The sequence below is a fragment of the Emericellopsis cladophorae genome (genome assembly GCF_022114955.1).
Source record: "Emericellopsis cladophorae strain MUM 19.33 chromosome Unknown NODE_21_length_315015_cov_118_186755, whole genome shotgun sequence".
Lineage (NCBI taxonomy): Eukaryota > Fungi > Ascomycota > Sordariomycetes > Hypocreales > Bionectriaceae > Emericellopsis > Emericellopsis cladophorae.
The window spans coordinates 51,621-67,179 of NW_026250946.1; the positions used below are offsets into that span (position 1 = coordinate 51,621).

Sequence of the window (15,559 nt, forward strand, 5' to 3'; positions counted from 1 at the left end):
TCCACGGGCTCGCCCACACCATAATTTTGAAGCTCACGATGATATGAAGACCCACCAGATCTCACTTGTCTGTCTGTTCATGTTCGCATATGGCCTACGTTTCATGACGTCCAAGATACTCTTTTCTCACGATCATGACGAGATTGTCGGTTCTGAAGATTCAATGGCCCAAGTCAACCTACGAAACTCTACAGGCCTCCTTGAACCGTTGCTACAGGCGCGCACGCATCCCGGACACGATGCGCTGAATATGTGCATCATGCTTCCTACTGTCGAATAAATAGCCACGCTAATCAAAGGCAGCTCTCGTCACACCAGGATCCAGATGGTACCCCAGCAGCATGCCGGAGCTCTTGACCAATATTTCGCCCTCCAGTTCGGTGGCAAGTCTGACGTCGCAGCCAGACAACGCGACTCCGACCGATCCCTTTCGATGGTCTGTCAGTCAATTTCAGTGCCGCGGAATTTCTCAGTATCTTACATCTGGTACTTTAAGGTTATCGTGCAGAGGTGTCAAAATGGCGGTGCTGAATTTCGAGGCACCATATCTCTCGAGTATCCTCTTGCCATCTGTCAAACGCGTCCACTTCTCCCTGAGCGGTGAAGGAAGCGCTGATGTTCCCGACATCAAAATCCTCAACTGGCGGAGGCCATGCACGTATTGGTCGCAATCTGTCTGTTCTAGAAGATGATCCTCGTAGTGTCGCATGAGCCGCGTCAACATGCTCTCAGAGGGCAGTCGCCACGGGAGGGGAACACAGACTTGCCCGGCTTAGAGATCGGGACAGACTTAAGGAGGATAACAACGCAGGTCGTTACGATCTGAATGCCTTTTCACCAGTTTCTAGTGACATTCAATTCTCGATCCAGAATGCATCATCAGATGCGATGCTCACGTGTGGCCATGCAATTCGTCTGGCCCCCTGGCGTCACACTCGTGAACAACATATAGGGGGCCGCTCTGAACCCTGACTTTTATTCGAGACCTGGCAGCATCCTGAGATCCGGGACGAAATGTCGAGGATGAGGTTCCGAGAAGGTTTGAGGCCGGCTTTGGACCAACTTGGCGTTCAGCCGCGCAGTCGGCCGCTTCCACGTCCCCTGTTACACGCAAGGCACTCTACTCCGTAATTACACTGTCTTTTCGCTCATGGCCAGCGGCATCAACATGATATACACGAGACAGGCAGGGGTCTCATCGTGGACAACGGTTGGATTTTACCGCCAATGATTGCTAAGTGATCTCCCAGAAATCGACATTATCCCGCATTTGCCAAGCCGGGCTCTTGGAATTGGAGAGTCCAATCGGTTCGTCCGTCCACCACAAGCAAGGACAGTAACCAATCTAACAGGGACAGGGGAGGGGGGAGGGAGGAGGGAGGGTTGTGGCATCTATTCCCCATCGACTAACTCAGCCTTGTGCCAGTGAACTGTCAGCTTGGAGCACCAAGATTCTTACAGCAAAATTGGGCGCGGGAATGGTCGAATAAACCAGACTCTCTCATCATCCATGTCGTCAATCTTGCCCCCCTGATCCCCGACCGCGCACCAGTACCGCGCCGCACCCCTGCATTCATGTTGGCTCAGGCTCTCTGGAATTGGAGCGGAAGTAGTGTGAGAGCGTGACCGGTCAAGCAGTCATCCAGTGTACATGCCTGGTATGCTCCAGTTTGCTGCACACTGAAGGACGGGCCGAAGACTTCTTCGCCCTCCAACGTCGTGCCGCCCCCTGCCCGGCCGTGGAAGGCCACCTTCATGTTGTGTTGATGCGCCGCCCGATCTTTCACACCGAGAGAGAGGCATATACTCAACTGCATTGTGACCCACTTGGTCTTAAAGAGCCCCAAGCCCACCGTGTCGTGACGTTGTAAGCCGAAGCGCGGAATCTAAAGCCCGCCAGAACAACAAGCTCGATTGCGACTCAACAGCCGCTCTGGCATCCATACATTTCCGACCGTGAGATTCGCCATGCTTGAAACCCCCAAGGTGGCCGTCGTGGTAAGCATGAACGCCTTCATCTGCCCAATGACACCATCACCACCTGCTACTCGAGCGCATCTAGCTAATACGACACGTCAAAAAACAGCCCGTCGAGTCCATACTCATAGCTCTATCCCTCGCAGCCGTGGTAGCCCGACTGGCGGTCCGCCGGGTGCACCAGGGGCAAAGCCTTACCGTCTGCGACTGGCTTCTCGTGGCTTCCATGCTCGACGCTATCGCCCTCTTCACGACCGACATGTTGGCCTACAAGCTAGGCGCCTTGGGGCCATATCCTACGACAGAGGCCGAGCAGATCAGCTTGAAGAAGGTGACGTTTGCGGGCAACTACTTTTACGACACGGGCGTCTACTTCCCCAAGTTGGCGCTGTGTGCGCTGTACGTCAAGCTGATCCCGCCCACGATGCCGCAATTGCGTAAGGCTATGCACGCCACGAGTGTGTTGACGGTGACGTTTGCCCTCACTACGTGCTTTCTAGACACGTTCTGGTGTGGCACTCACCCTTCGGTGAACTGGAGCCTGGAAGACGGAGCCTGCAGCACCTACGATTCCAAAGAGGTCTTCCGCATCGACTGGATCATGAATATTGTGTCCGATGTCATCAGTGAGCCCTCGTTGCATTACTTGAAGTAGCTCGGGCGATCACCAGCTGACAGGCTCGCAGTCTTCAGCCTTCCGTTCCCACTTCTCAAAGGACTTCAACTCAAACCGCGGTACATTGTCGGTGTCGCCGCCATCTTCTCTGCGGGCATCGTTACAGTGGCTGCCAGTGTGAGCCGCTTCGCCACGGTCGAGGTGATACACAACTGGCCCAACGTGTGTACGTCTCTCAGTGCACGCTGCAATCTCTTCTCAGCGTCTCAAAACTGACACAAGACTACAGATATTCTGTCCATGACCGAAATGGCAGCAGCCATCATCGTGGTGTCGCTACCAGCCCTCAAGCCGCTTCTGCGCCGTCGCGGGGAGGGATCGACAGGACAGTATGGCACCGGAGCGAGCGTGCAAAGGGCGACCACGTCGAGCCACGTCAAGCTGTCCTCGGGAAGGGATCCCTACGTCGCGACAGCGCACGTAAGTTCTGCGGAAGATTCAGGCAGCGACGTGGAGCTGCGTACTGTCGGACGCAGCAACGTGATCTACAAGACCGCCCATGTGAGCGTAACATACCAAACGCGCGAGGACACTAGGGAAGGCGACAGACAGCCCACGCCAAATTGACAATCTGTCATTTCGCACCGGGCTCCTGCGTTTTGGTCAGACATCGTGGCTCGGGGCAGACTGAGAACGAAGGAGGGCTAGCAGCCGAGAGGAGAACCCCGGGACTCGGACATTTGTCCGGGGAGCATTGGGCCGAACACCCGGAGCAGCGCGGACCCCTGACCCCTGCCGGCGCTGCATGCATATAAGTAGTCACAGATCAACCAACAACTCTTTGAAAAGGACCGAAAAGGCCAGAGCAAGCCAACGCTCGAGAACCATGGTCTTTCAGACTTCCAGTGCCAGATCGTGATGGACGTGCCTGTTTCATGGTATCGTCGTCTGCAAAACGGTAAATCTCGGACTGCAGATGGGAATATGCCACCATTCTCCATCTGCAAGACCATCGACTGATCTGACAGAGCTTATGTGCACTGATTGGTGCTGGAAAGAAATTCATAAGCATCCGATAATCGAGCAATTTAGCCGCAACACAAGCTTTTCTCGTCACGGCGGCTATTCAGGGGCAACAGAAACGACAGTCCCTTGCAAGCAACCAAAGTGGCGAGAGGGTTAGCTGCACATGGATATTAAAATGCGACTCTGCCTTGGATGGACCGGAATGGATTAAAATTCTGTGGACTCAGGACCAGGCCTGTCATCCTCAATGAACCATTTCGCGAAGCGAGTCAACAAGCCTCGGCCCACATCTGCCAACCAAGTCGTTGTCGTTCAGAGGCCTTGCTGACATACGGGATTGAATTTTCTCAAGGCATGTTGATCAAACAACCAGCAGTATGATTGCACGCAGCAACATTGGGTACACTTGGCCGACACCATCAAGGTCTCCCACCCGTTTCCCGGCCGAGCACGACAAGATTGGGGTGAGACCTGTGCCAGTCTTCCATTGTTGGCAGCGCCTGATTTCGAATTTCGGATGTAACGCCAGATAAAGGCGTATTACCGACAGTCTCGCTTCCTCGAGGGTCCAATTCTGCCGTGCCGTGTCGCCCCCAGATATGCACTGCATATGTACATGTATGTACGGGCAAGGAGGAAAGCCAGGGATTCATGTGGCACGGTGCCAACAGCTCGTATCTCGAACTCTTCGACCAGCCCAGTGTTACCTTGAGCCTCTTGGCTCTTTGCGAATACCGGGCGCTTTTTCTCCGAGTGTAAGATATATCAACTGGTAGCGCGGTGGCGGCCAGTCCTTTTCCACTTCTGAAGCCCGCGCTGTACCGCATTTCTCTTCATTATTCCCTTCCACTCGAGCCGTCGTTGCCGACCGGTTCATTGACAACAAAATGGCGTTCTTCATTGACGGCAAGGACTGCATGGTGTGTACACACCTCTGTCGCGTTGAACTCTTCCTGACCAACGTAGATCTCCGAATGGATCCTGCTGGCCATCTCCTACGTCTTCGTCGCCTTGCGCGTCTACACGCGCCTCTTCCGTCTGCGCGAGAAGCTCAACTGGGCCGACTGGCTCCTCGTAGCCTCGGCCATCAACGCCCTTGGTCTGATCATCTGCGATACGCTGACCTTCCAACTGGGTGTCATGGACACCTGGGCGCCTTCGGTCGCACTGTCAAAGGTACAAACGGAGAGGAGAGATGAGCCTCCTTGAAGAGCCGTGTCCGATCGCTGACCACACGGAGCACAGATTGGCTTCGCCTCCAACTACTTTTACGATGTCGGCATGGGCTTCCCCAAGCTTAGTCTTATTGCCTTTTACTGGGCGTATTTCCCTACCCACGCCAGCCCCGGCATTCGGAAGGCTCTCTGGGGCATCACCGCTTTTGTGTGTGCCTGCTACATCACCATCTTGTTCGACGACACCTTCTTCTGCGGCTCCGACGTCTCCGTGCAGTGGTCGCAGGAGGATGGTGCCTGCAGCGTCTTCTATGCCCCGGAACCTTTTATCGTCAACTTTACCCTCAACCTGGCCTGCTATCTCGTTGGTACGTAGCATCCATTTACTCTGGGTTCCCCGAACCTTGGTTCTACTTGCCAGGACGAAGCTAATCCGTTCCGCCTGCCACAGTCTACGCGCTTCCCCTCGCACTGGTGATTCAGGGTGTCCTCAAGTCCTCCAAGGGAGTTGTTCTGACTTTTGTTCTCGGCGCCTTGACGATTGCTACCACGATGATCCGCTTCATCACACTCAACGTAGGAACCGGCCAAGTCAACCTCGTCTGTGAGTCTGGCAGTTTTTTATCCTTCCGTTTATGACGGAAACATGGTACTGACCGCACGCCTGCTGCAGATCCCCTCAGTATCCTCGAAATGACGCTGGCCATCGTCGTCGTCGCCCTGCCGGGCTTGAAGCCCCTTGTCGATGGCGCCGCTCGCCGCCATCCGTCGGTCGAGACTGTGGAGGTGAACCACCAGGAAAAGCCATACTCGTCGTAGACACTGGCAGGAGGCTTTTGCGCACGGAACGCAATCGATAAAAGGGGTCCAATATAGCGGCTATCGTGAAGACATGTATATGTATGCATCAGCCAGCCCCTGAGCGGGGAGCAAGGACAGAAAAGAATCAATCAACGAGCCTCCTCAGCGCAGCCTCACACGGACAATCCTTTTACCAAATATGAACCCTAGTCACTCGAGACAAAATCCTCCCTCGCCCCATCGGCCACCGCATCGTCCGTCAGCACCCGCCACCCCAGCATCGCCATGCCCTCCGCGCACGAGAGCGCAATGTCGAATGACTCGCGCAACTCCGCAGCCAGACGAAAGTCAGGCTGGTGCGGCAGCGCCCCGTGGGAGCCGGGGATGCCATAGGCCCCGTGGAAGCTGGGCACGGAAAAGGACACGTTGCCCATGTCCGTGGAGAAGGTAAAGGGCTCCTCGCTGCGCGGGACAAAGGTGACACCCTGCTGGGCCATGAGCTTGGCATACTCGTTGCTCAGAGTGTTGTTGATCCGGAGGTTCTTGTACGTGGGCGCGCTGCAGGACGGGGTGGTCAGTCGCCTCTGTGTGCAAGCATCAAGGTCAGCTCACTCACTTGATGTAGTCCACGGTGCAGCCGGTCGATGTGGCGGCCGCCTCGAAGCACGCCTTGACCCGGGCAAGTAATTCCTCCCCTCGCTGGACCGTGGGGCTGCGAATGTAGTAGTTCATCCGCGTGTAGGCTGGGATCACGTTGGGCGAAGCGCCGCCCTCCTCGATCACGCCGTGGATCCGCTCGTCGGGATGTATCTGCTGCCGCAGCATCGACACGCCCGTGTAGGCCGCGACGGCCGCGTCGAGGGCGTTGCGGCCCTTCCAGGGGGCGCCTCCAGCATGGGCGGTGCGTCCGTGGAACTGGACCCGCAGCTTGAGGCTGGCGACGAACTTGACGCCCGCGATACCCCTGATGTGCGGGGGGAGAACGTGTGCGCTGGTGGGGTGCATCATGATGGCCGCCGCCGTGTCGTCTGGGAACGCGCCGGCCTCGAGCAGCTTGACCTTGCCGCCGCCACCCTCTTCAGCGGGCGTGCCGAGGATGCGGACCCGGCCCTCGACGTTGGGTGCGGCCTTGAGAGCCGCCGCGAGGGCGAGGAAGCCTGTGACGGACGAGGTGGCGATGAGATTGTGCCCGCAGGCGTGGCCAATGTCGGGCAGAGCGTCGTACTCGGCGCAGAAGATGACGAGGCGTCCACCAGAGCCGTACTCTGCCTCGAATGAGGTGGCCAGCCCGTAGGCATGTCGCGTCACCTGGAAACCCGTGCCCTCCAGCGCTTGTGTGATTGTGTCATGCGCGACCGTCTCCTGGTAGCCAAGTTCAGGATGGCTGTGTATCGTCGTGTTCATGGCCCAGAGGGCGTCGCTGCGCTTCTGGATTGCCTCACGCACATGTTCGAATGCCGCGTTGTCCGTCTCGGCCATCTTGTCTGTCTACATGTAGATGCAACTCGTGGATTGGAGCAGGACACTGCTGGGTGTGGCGTGCCAATCACATATAAAGCTGGGGTGTCAGCCTGTCACGCATACGGACTCACGGGGCGTCCCGCTTCTGCATTCCATCAGAGACAAGGTTCAAGCTAAGTGAGAGCCCAGTACCCACAAGTGAGACACGGCGGTGATTGAGAGCGAGAACAGATTAGAACAAGTAGGATGAGCAACAGGAAGAAGTAGGCGGTCCCAGTAGAAGAGTTGCACGATGCAAGCGAGGGCCAGCACAGCTGGAACGTGTGGGAGCAACACCACAGCAAGCCAGCCTTGTGGACAGGAACATTGAAGTCCAGCCGCCAAGTGACTGGGATCAATTCACCTTGCCCATTCCGTTCGCCAAGCGCAACTCGACCGGTTCCGTCGTCGGACACGCGATTGGTTCCAGTGTCGACCGTGTAGCAGTTGGAGACCTCAACTGCCATCGCACTTGTCATACCCAGTCTACCTGCTTTCCTCTGCCCTTCGTCGCACGTGTGATAAACGCTTTGTGGATTAACCCTCGCTGATCCTTGTTACCGCACACTCCTCGGGTGATGTCTCATGGCGACCTTCATGTAGCAGCCTACGTGCTTCGCCAAATCGCAAAGTCTCGTATTTCCCGATCTTGATGGGGAACAAAGTATCAGAAGTCTTTCACGTTCTCTTGCTGTTGAGGAAGATCTGCTGGCAGACGGCATTTGTTGTTCAAGGTCTTTTGCGCGCTTACGCTCCCTTCCGCGTACTACTTGCTGTATCCCAAGAAAGGCCTTGGGACGTGCTATGATTAGACTGCTAGACTAGTTGAGAGCGTGTATACTTGCCGGAACTTGAAGGCTATCTAGTCGAGGCGCTCTTGGTCTAGCTGCTGTCCAATCCATGATACACTCCTCCGAATGGGCGGAATCGGACGGTGACAGATTGCTTTGAGCATAACTAGCTCGCAACCTACATGTAGGAGACACATGGAGAAAAACAGACAGATAAAGTATACGCACTGCTGCAATGCCAATGAAGACTATTTGATGTGCAAGGATGATTTTCTCGCCGGACCCGCGAACTAGTAATCGAGCGAGGAACCTTGTTGGAGCCCATGTCAAAGTTATCAACAACAAGATAATATTATTTGATCTTATTTATCGCCCGCGCACCTTGGTCTGGGGTCGTCCTTACACTCAACAAAACATCACGACTCGATGGAGTCGTTCCTGACATGTTCATGGCGATGTCTAGTCTGGACTCTAGGGTACCCACGGCGCTGCTGCTCCGGTGGCCGTACGGATACAGCGAGGCCTTGGCATCGGCTTATGCAGCCCATCGTGACATCGTCGTCCCTCTTCCCTGCCGGTATCCTGTCGGTCACCTTTTATGAAAGACCTGGCGGCCGGATGGCGGCATCGTCCACGATTCGACGCGATAGCCAGTTAGGCAAGGTCGAGACTAGCGCTTTTCGATAGCAACCGACTGTACGTACATTTAACTCTACGCAAAAGCATATTGATCAGAGCATGATCTCCGAGGCCGCCTCCGGGGCGAGGCGTCGGGGACCCTCTTAGCCTCAGGGGTCCTTGAACTGGCCTCCACCCCGGCCATGCAGCGTGCCGGATTGCCGGGGCGAAACGTACATTCGGCTCCTTGAGTCCTGACTGGTGATGGAACTTTTTGCCTCCTCCATCAGTGAATCACACAGACCATGGACAAAAGGACAGCTCGGCACTCCACATTTGTGTACCTGGACGGCCTGGGACCTTTGTTTGATGGACTCATGGACTCAATGGTTGGGCTGTTTGCTTGTTCGACCCCTGCCTACCGTCTGTTTGTTCCCTGATGTGGAAGGTCTCCTATCGCGTCTGTCAGACGGTCTCCATGTCGGCCACGTTATATAACATGAAGACATTATCGTTCGTTTGCACTTGACAGGCCTCGAAGCAACGCATGCTTCGTGCTGTAGCCACCGCCTTCACAATGCCGTCCCTCCACATTGCGGCCGTCGCCTGGCTGGCCGTGGGCCTCGTCGAGCACGCCCTGGCCCAGGACTTCCGCGCCAACCAGTACATTGTCGAGTATGCGTCGCAGAGCAACGCGCTGCGGGCCCGCGATACCCTGGCCAGCGTGGGCGACATCCGCGTGCGCAAGACGTACAACAGCGCCGTCTTCTCGGGCGTCAGCATCGAGACAGAGGCCTTTGCCCTCGACGACCTGGTCGCCATGCCCGATGTGGCCAACGTCTGGCGCAACCACATCCACAGGCTCGATCCCATGCAGATGGCTGCCGAGGCCGCTGAGTTTAGGGAACTCGATGGCATCGTCCACAACACGACAGGTGTGGCCAAGCTCCATGAGGACGGCATCCTGGGCGAGGGTGCCCTGGTCGGTGTCGTGGACACGGGCACCTGGTATGAGCATCCGGCCGTGAGTACATGTGGCCCGTCCTGTATCGAATTCGAGCGCTGACCCTCACAGCTCGGTGGCTGCATCGGACCCGAGTGCAAGGTCACCGGTGGCCATGACCTCGTAGGCGACGAACCCTGGCGTCCCGGCCTGGAGAAGGCGCCCGACTCGGATCCCAGGGACAATCAGGGCCACGGCACCCACGTGTCCGGCATCGTCGCCGGCGAGAACGACTACTGGAGCGGCGTGGCGCCCAGGGCCAACCTGCGCTCGTACAAGGTCTTCTCGGCCGCCGACAGCCCCGAGTCGGACGACGAGACGGTCATCGAGGCGTTCCTCATGGCCGCCGACGACGGCTGCGACATTATCACCTGCAGCATCGGCAACTTCAACGGGTGGCCGCAGAACGCCTGGGCCGTCGTGGCGGACAGGCTGGTCAGCGAGGGCATCTTCATCTCCGTCTCGGCGGGCAACGAGGGCGCTGCTGGTCCGTTCTTTGGGAGCACGGGCTCGTCTGGCAAGGATGTGCTGGCCGTCGCGTCCATCTCGGCGGATCAGCTGCCTGCGAGTTCATGGACAGCCATCTACGGCCAGGACGGCGACAATGATACAGCCACAGAGGCCTATCTGCCCGCGACGGACAGCTTCCCCGAGTCCGTCAACGGGTGGGAGATTCGCCCGCTCAACCTTGACACGACCGTCGTCGACGATGCCTGCACGCCGTATCCCGAGGACACCCCCAAGCTCGACGGCGTCATCCCCCTCGTGCGTCGCGGCACGTGCGCGTTTGTCGTCAAGGCTGAGAACCTGGCGGCCCTCGGAGCCAAGTACATCCTCTTCTACAACAACGAAGGCACCATCACGACGCCGCAGAGTGTCGAGGGTGTCCTCGCGGCCATGCTCACGGCCGAGACGGGCGCCAAGATCATCGAGACGGTCGCGGCGGGCGGCCACGTCACGGGCGACTTCTCCTCCGACTCGGACACTCCCGCCTTTGTCGACTGGCCTGCCGCCGGCAAGGCGAGCGACTTCACCTCCTGGGGCGCCCTGAACGACTTGACCGTCAAGCCAGACATTGGTGCGCCTGGTGGCCAGATCTACTCGACCTACCTAGACAACGGCTATGCCATCCTCTCGGGCACCTCCATGGCCTGCCCCTACGTCGCTGGCGTGGCTGCTCTGTGGGTTGGTCAGAACGGTGGTCGCAAGGCCCTCGGCAAGGGCTGGGCGCGCTCTCTCGGCCGCCGCATCATCAGCAGCGGACAGCCCATCCCCTGGTACCACGCCTCGGTGACCTATCCCGAGTTCGAGGCGCCCGTCGAGCAGGTCGGCACGGGCCTCATCGACGCCTGGAAGGTCCTCCACTACGACACGCAGCTCGACTTTAAGACCATGGGCCTCAACGACACGCACTACTTTAGCCGCTACCACGACGTCGTCCTGACCAACGACGGCAAGGAGAGCATCGAGTACACCTTTAGCCACGCCCCCGCGGCCGGCATCGAGACGTACACGTGCGACGGCGACGACGACTGCCGCGTCAAGACGTGGGCCGAACTCGAGGCCATCCCCCTCGAGGTCGACGTCAAACTCCCCCGATCCTTCACCCTGAAGCCTGGCCAGAGCAAGACGGTCTCGGTCAACTTTGCGAACCCGGACAAGAAGGGCTGGAATGCAGAGGCCCTGCCCGCCTACAGCGGCAACATTCGCATCACGGGCAGCAATGGCGAGGAGCTGGCCGTGCCCTACTTTGGACTCGCCGCCAACCTGAAGCAGGTCGTCTCGCCCATCTACCGCGCCGGCTACCCGACGGCCGTGTCCACGCCCAACGACACCTCGATCGACGAGGACGCGACCTTTTCTTTCGACAACAGCGACGACGTGATGGATTTCCCTCGCATCGTCGCCCGCCTCAAGTGGGGATCGGCCCAGATCCGGTGGGATGTACGTGTCTCGATACCCGCAATCTCGTGTGATCCCTGACTAACATGCCCAGATCTTCGAGTCCGACTGGACCGAGCGCAAGTGGTCCTGGCCCCTGACCCCCGGGGAGAACGGCTACGTCGGGACCGTCCACGGCCTCGACAAGTCTACCGGCTCCGTCGACTACCCCAACGTCACGGTCACCTTCCCCGTCGTGTGGACGAACCGCAACGGCGACGCCGCCGAGAACCAGCTCCTGCACGAGTACTGGTGGCCCGAGGGTCTGCTCGGGAACGGCTCCAAGATCGAGCCGGGCACGTACACGTAAGTGGCTGCAATGAGGAGGGACGTGAAAGTACCTCGCTGACGAGTCGTGTAGGATGCGCTTTGCTGCGCTCAACCCGTTTGGCGTTCCGGAGCATGGCAACAACTGGAGCGTGTTCAAGACGCCGAAGATTACCATTGTTGAGTAGACGAAGCCTTTGAGCCTATATACTTTGACATAAATACAGGCATGTAGGAAGCCCGTTTCAACAACCAGCCGCTCCCTACCAAAAAGACCCCTCGACCAAGAATCCAACGGTCAGTCTGCTGTGCTGTAGGGCGTGCGCATAGAAGGAGCCGCGCGGCGTGTCGTTGGCCGTGTGAATGTACGGGCTGGAATCCGACATGGTGTCGGCGCACACGTAGGACGCTGGGTATCCAGCAGCGCGCGCCGCCGCACTTTGCATGGTCAGCCCTAGTCTTCAAGTCAGAGTCATGGGGGGGGTGGGGGGCGGACGCACTGGTCGGAGCAGCCGTAGCCGCATCGGTCCGTGACGAGGCCCAGGGTCGTGTACACGGGCACCAGGCGCCGCATGTAGGTGGTCAAGCCGGCGTCAACCTGCCAAGTCAGCGTCTCCTAGCATGTGGAGCAGAAAGCTGCGGATTTTGCTCACATAATCTGTGTAGACGGCAATGACATTGTTCGTCGAGTAGCCCGTCATGTCCTGGTTCAGCACGGCCAGGACGTCGACGTTGTCAGCGGCGTAGCGGTTGAAGACATCACGCGCACCGAGCAGACCTCCTTCCTCACCGCCGTAGAAGTGAAACTCGAGAGTGTTGCCTGGTGCATATCTGGCGGCGGCGAGCGCTCGGAGAGCCTCGAGGATGGAGGCGACGCCCTGTGAAAGTGGTTAGTATGGACGTGGACAGAGACTGGGCAATGGATCTGACTTACAGAGGCGTTGTCGTCAGCACCAGGAGCCCTGCCCGTGACACTAGCTGAGTTGATGCTGTCATAGTGCGCCGTGACGATGACTCTCCGTGGTGAAGTGCCCGGTATGGTGGCAATCACGCTGGGCTGGTTGAAGGAGTGTGTGAACTGTCTGACGGTGATGGCAGGGTTGCTGGATGCCGCCGACCGCACTGCGTTGAGTACATAGCTTGCGCTCGTTGCCGCATAGGAGCCTCTGTAGTATCGATTGTAAATATTAGAGAGACCCGTGATTGTGCTCTGCACATTGTTCTGGACAAGCCTGGCGATAATGGGGTTGGCAATGCTCTGCCTGCTGGGTGCAGGGTAGGGTGACTGGCGCTTCGCCAAGGCAGCGTGACGGCTTGCGCCGAGTTCCTCGAGCTCCTGGACATTGTATGAGCAGCAGTAGGACAAGACACGTCTAGTCTAGAACCTACCTGGGTTTCGGTCACATCCATAAAGTGGACGTGCTTCAGCATGTACTCGTGGATCTTCTCCTCTTCCGTGACCCACGTCCCTGAATCGTCGTCAGAGGTCTTGAGAAGACGCAGCGGCTCCGCGTCCCCGGACGAGGCTGCGGCCGTGGAAAAGCTAGTAGCTTCAAAACTGTACTCTTCGGTGGCCCGGCACGCGTGAGACACCTGGAGAAGAAGAGCGCCGGCGGCGAGCAAGACTGGAGTGCGCATGGTGATCATTTGGAACTATGAGTGTGAGGGCAGAACAAGACGGTAGACTTATGAGTATCCAAAGTCTCGGGTCCTCCGTATCATCTTATACGGACACACACAGACACTGGTGACGGAAGACCCCCTCAGACCAGATCAAGGTCTCTCGCATGTCCCATGCAAGTAGATGCCCTTTTCGTGGTGGACCGTCCGACTGACAGCGACCTCCTGAAATGGGCCTAGCACCGGCACTTCCAACTTCCCTTCTCGGGTCCAACCGAACACTCAATGTGACCACAGTTCGCAAGCACAGGCCATCTTCCAAGCTACTCGCAAGATCGAGACGCTCTTATCTCCACAGCGATATCACTGCGACTGCTGCTGTGAGTGTATGTGGCAGGTGACACGGACGAGTTGCAGCAACGATGTGAATTGCCAGAAATCAGCCCTCCCTACTTTTTTGTCTATACCCTCAACTCCTATGCTGTCTAAAAACTAGTCTAGTATTGCAATGAACGTGTAAAAAACAGCGTCGCTTGGGGTAATATGTCACCGCCGAACATGCCCAACAAAATACCCGATTCACCCTCGTCCGTCTTCCGTCCTTCCCCCGCTCCATCATGCCCGACAGAGACCATATCAACGTCTTCTTCCACCGCGGCTAGATGCAGTTTGTAAAGGCCACACCGGGCGAGGCAGGTCGCCCAATATGCAGGCGCTGCACGGCGGCGTCTAGCGACGAAGGTGGTGCCACCCCACCCGATGTCGTTCGTCTGTGCCGCCCGTGCACGCTCATCTTCCTCGGGCGGCCATTCTTCTCAGGAGACTTGGGCTCAGAGGAGGCAGAGGAGGAGACGGACGACATGGACTTGGCCGACACGGTGCTCAACGAGGACGACGTCCGTGACATTGTCGAGTAGACGGACGAGCGGGTCGAGGATGCGCCGGGTGATGTGGGCGTGTTTGTCGCAAAGCTGTCGGACAGCTCGGACATGATGGTCTCGATCGAGTCTTGGTTGTCGGTGACCTTGCCCAGACGACGCTGCCACCAGACGGCGTCCAGTTCCGGCGGCGAGTACTCGATCAGGTCATCGAGGGCCTGCTTGATCCGGTCCATCTTATCCTCGTCAATCTGCAGAGGATAGTGTTCCGACGCGAGCTCCAAGAGGGCCGCCACGTCGAGAGCCTCCTGCCGCTTGCTGGCCTCCTGGTCCCGCAGCCCACACGCATCCGCCTTGAAGACGATCAAGTCGTCGAGGGAAATGTACGGCAGACTGGCCGTGTCATCGCGCACCGCACGCGCGGCGTCGGGGAGATAGGGACACAGCCAGTCGGGGATGAGCTTCACCTCCACCTCCCAGCGGTTGGGGGACTTGAAGAAGACCATGCCAGACCGTTCGACGAGAGGACTCATGGGGTGGCCCACAATCTCCTTCCTCACCCGGCCGGGCGAGGAAGACTTGCTGATGACCAGATCGATGCTCTGCAGGCAAGACAGCGTTGTTAGTCGCCAATGTCCCTTCACGTGGACGCCTGTACGTACAGCAGTTCGATCACACTCTGGTAGATGATGGCGCAGCGCAAGGTCGCCCACGACGGCCATCTTGGTGTTCTCCAGCCCGGGCGTGTCTCTGATGAGGCTGATGATGTGGAGGGCCGTTTGCTCCAGCTGGGCAAAGCTTGGCGGAGGCTGCTTGGACGGGGCCATTGTGGCTGATCCCATTGCTTCGTTGGGAATCAGTGCTCTGGACTGTGGGTGAGATTTCGCAAGACTTTGGCGCAGGGGCGTCAAACCGACTGGACACTGGCGGCCCTGCAGATGCGCGATGCAGAAGGGTCACCAGATCGCGTCCGTACGTGCATGTAGGTCCTTTTCACCCTCTCGACACGCCAGCCATTGGGCATCCATCTTCCCGGCCGGGCTTGGAAAGCCAGACATGACGAGACGTGAAACCATGGTGCTCCGGCGCCCAAAGAAGCCCAACGGGCGAGGCCGGCTCCAATGGGGAGGGCGAGGCCGGCCGGAGTGGCCCTCTGCAATTTTAAATTGTAGAATCCAGAGGGATCATCCCGGCAGGCCTTCCTGCCCCTCGGGAGACTGGAGTCAGATTCTGCCTCTTCCAGCCATGCAGCTCGATGTTTCATTTCCTTCGGAGAATATGAATTACAATGACTTCATCGAGCCGGCTAGGCCGCTCAGCGCAGCCCGAGCGAGGGTGGACCGTGG

General features: G+C 58.1%; 7 protein-coding genes across 7 annotated transcripts; 3 read left to right on the plus strand and 4 right to left on the minus strand.

Moving 5' to 3' along the window:
• Positions 1-289: 289 nt before the first annotated feature.
• Positions 290-724, minus strand: J7T54_001424 (uncharacterized protein; the record flags this gene model as incomplete). Its single annotated transcript, XM_051506301.1, has 2 exons — positions 290-427; positions 482-724. 2 exons carry the CDS (start codon positions 722-724, stop codon positions 290-292), a joined length of 381 nt encoding a protein of 126 aa, XP_051362318.1.
• Positions 725-1,968: 1,244 nt separating this feature from the next.
• On the plus strand, positions 1,969-3,220 carry J7T54_001425 (uncharacterized protein; the record flags this gene model as incomplete). The annotated part of the gene is made up of 4 exons (XM_051506302.1): positions 1,969-1,998; positions 2,087-2,603; positions 2,664-2,819; positions 2,883-3,220. The coding sequence occupies 4 exons, from the start codon at positions 1,969-1,971 to the stop codon at positions 3,218-3,220; spliced, it is 1,041 nt and encodes a 346-aa protein (XP_051362319.1).
• A 1,286-nt stretch (positions 3,221-4,506) lies between these two features.
• Positions 4,507-5,613, plus strand: J7T54_001426 (uncharacterized protein; the record flags this gene model as incomplete). The annotated part of the gene is made up of 5 exons (XM_051506303.1): positions 4,507-4,539; positions 4,586-4,795; positions 4,865-5,162; positions 5,246-5,398; positions 5,468-5,613. 5 exons carry the CDS (start codon positions 4,507-4,509, stop codon positions 5,611-5,613), a joined length of 840 nt encoding a protein of 279 aa, XP_051362320.1.
• A 188-nt stretch (positions 5,614-5,801) lies between these two features.
• On the minus strand, positions 5,802-7,074 carry J7T54_001427 (uncharacterized protein; the record flags this gene model as incomplete). Its single annotated transcript, XM_051506304.1, has 2 exons — positions 5,802-6,153; positions 6,212-7,074. The coding sequence occupies 2 exons, from the start codon at positions 7,072-7,074 to the stop codon at positions 5,802-5,804; spliced, it is 1,215 nt and encodes a 404-aa protein (XP_051362321.1).
• A 1,977-nt stretch (positions 7,075-9,051) lies between these two features.
• On the plus strand, positions 9,052-11,903 carry J7T54_001428 (subtilase; the record flags this gene model as incomplete). Its single annotated transcript, XM_051506305.1, has 4 exons — positions 9,052-9,528; positions 9,580-11,451; positions 11,504-11,754; positions 11,810-11,903. The coding sequence occupies 4 exons, from the start codon at positions 9,052-9,054 to the stop codon at positions 11,901-11,903; spliced, it is 2,694 nt and encodes an 897-aa protein (XP_051362322.1).
• Positions 11,904-11,978: 75 nt separating this feature from the next.
• Positions 11,979-13,362, minus strand: J7T54_001429 (uncharacterized protein; the record flags this gene model as incomplete). Its single annotated transcript, XM_051506306.1, has 5 exons — positions 11,979-12,153; positions 12,216-12,313; positions 12,369-12,593; positions 12,650-13,051; positions 13,105-13,362. 5 exons carry the CDS (start codon positions 13,360-13,362, stop codon positions 11,979-11,981), a joined length of 1,158 nt encoding a protein of 385 aa, XP_051362323.1.
• Positions 13,363-13,993: 631 nt separating this feature from the next.
• J7T54_001430 (uncharacterized protein) lies at positions 13,994-15,040 on the minus strand (the record flags this gene model as incomplete). Its single annotated transcript, XM_051506307.1, has 2 exons — positions 13,994-14,815; positions 14,876-15,040. 2 exons carry the CDS (start codon positions 15,038-15,040, stop codon positions 13,994-13,996), a joined length of 987 nt encoding a protein of 328 aa, XP_051362324.1.
• Between the last annotated feature and the right edge of the window lie 519 nt (positions 15,041-15,559).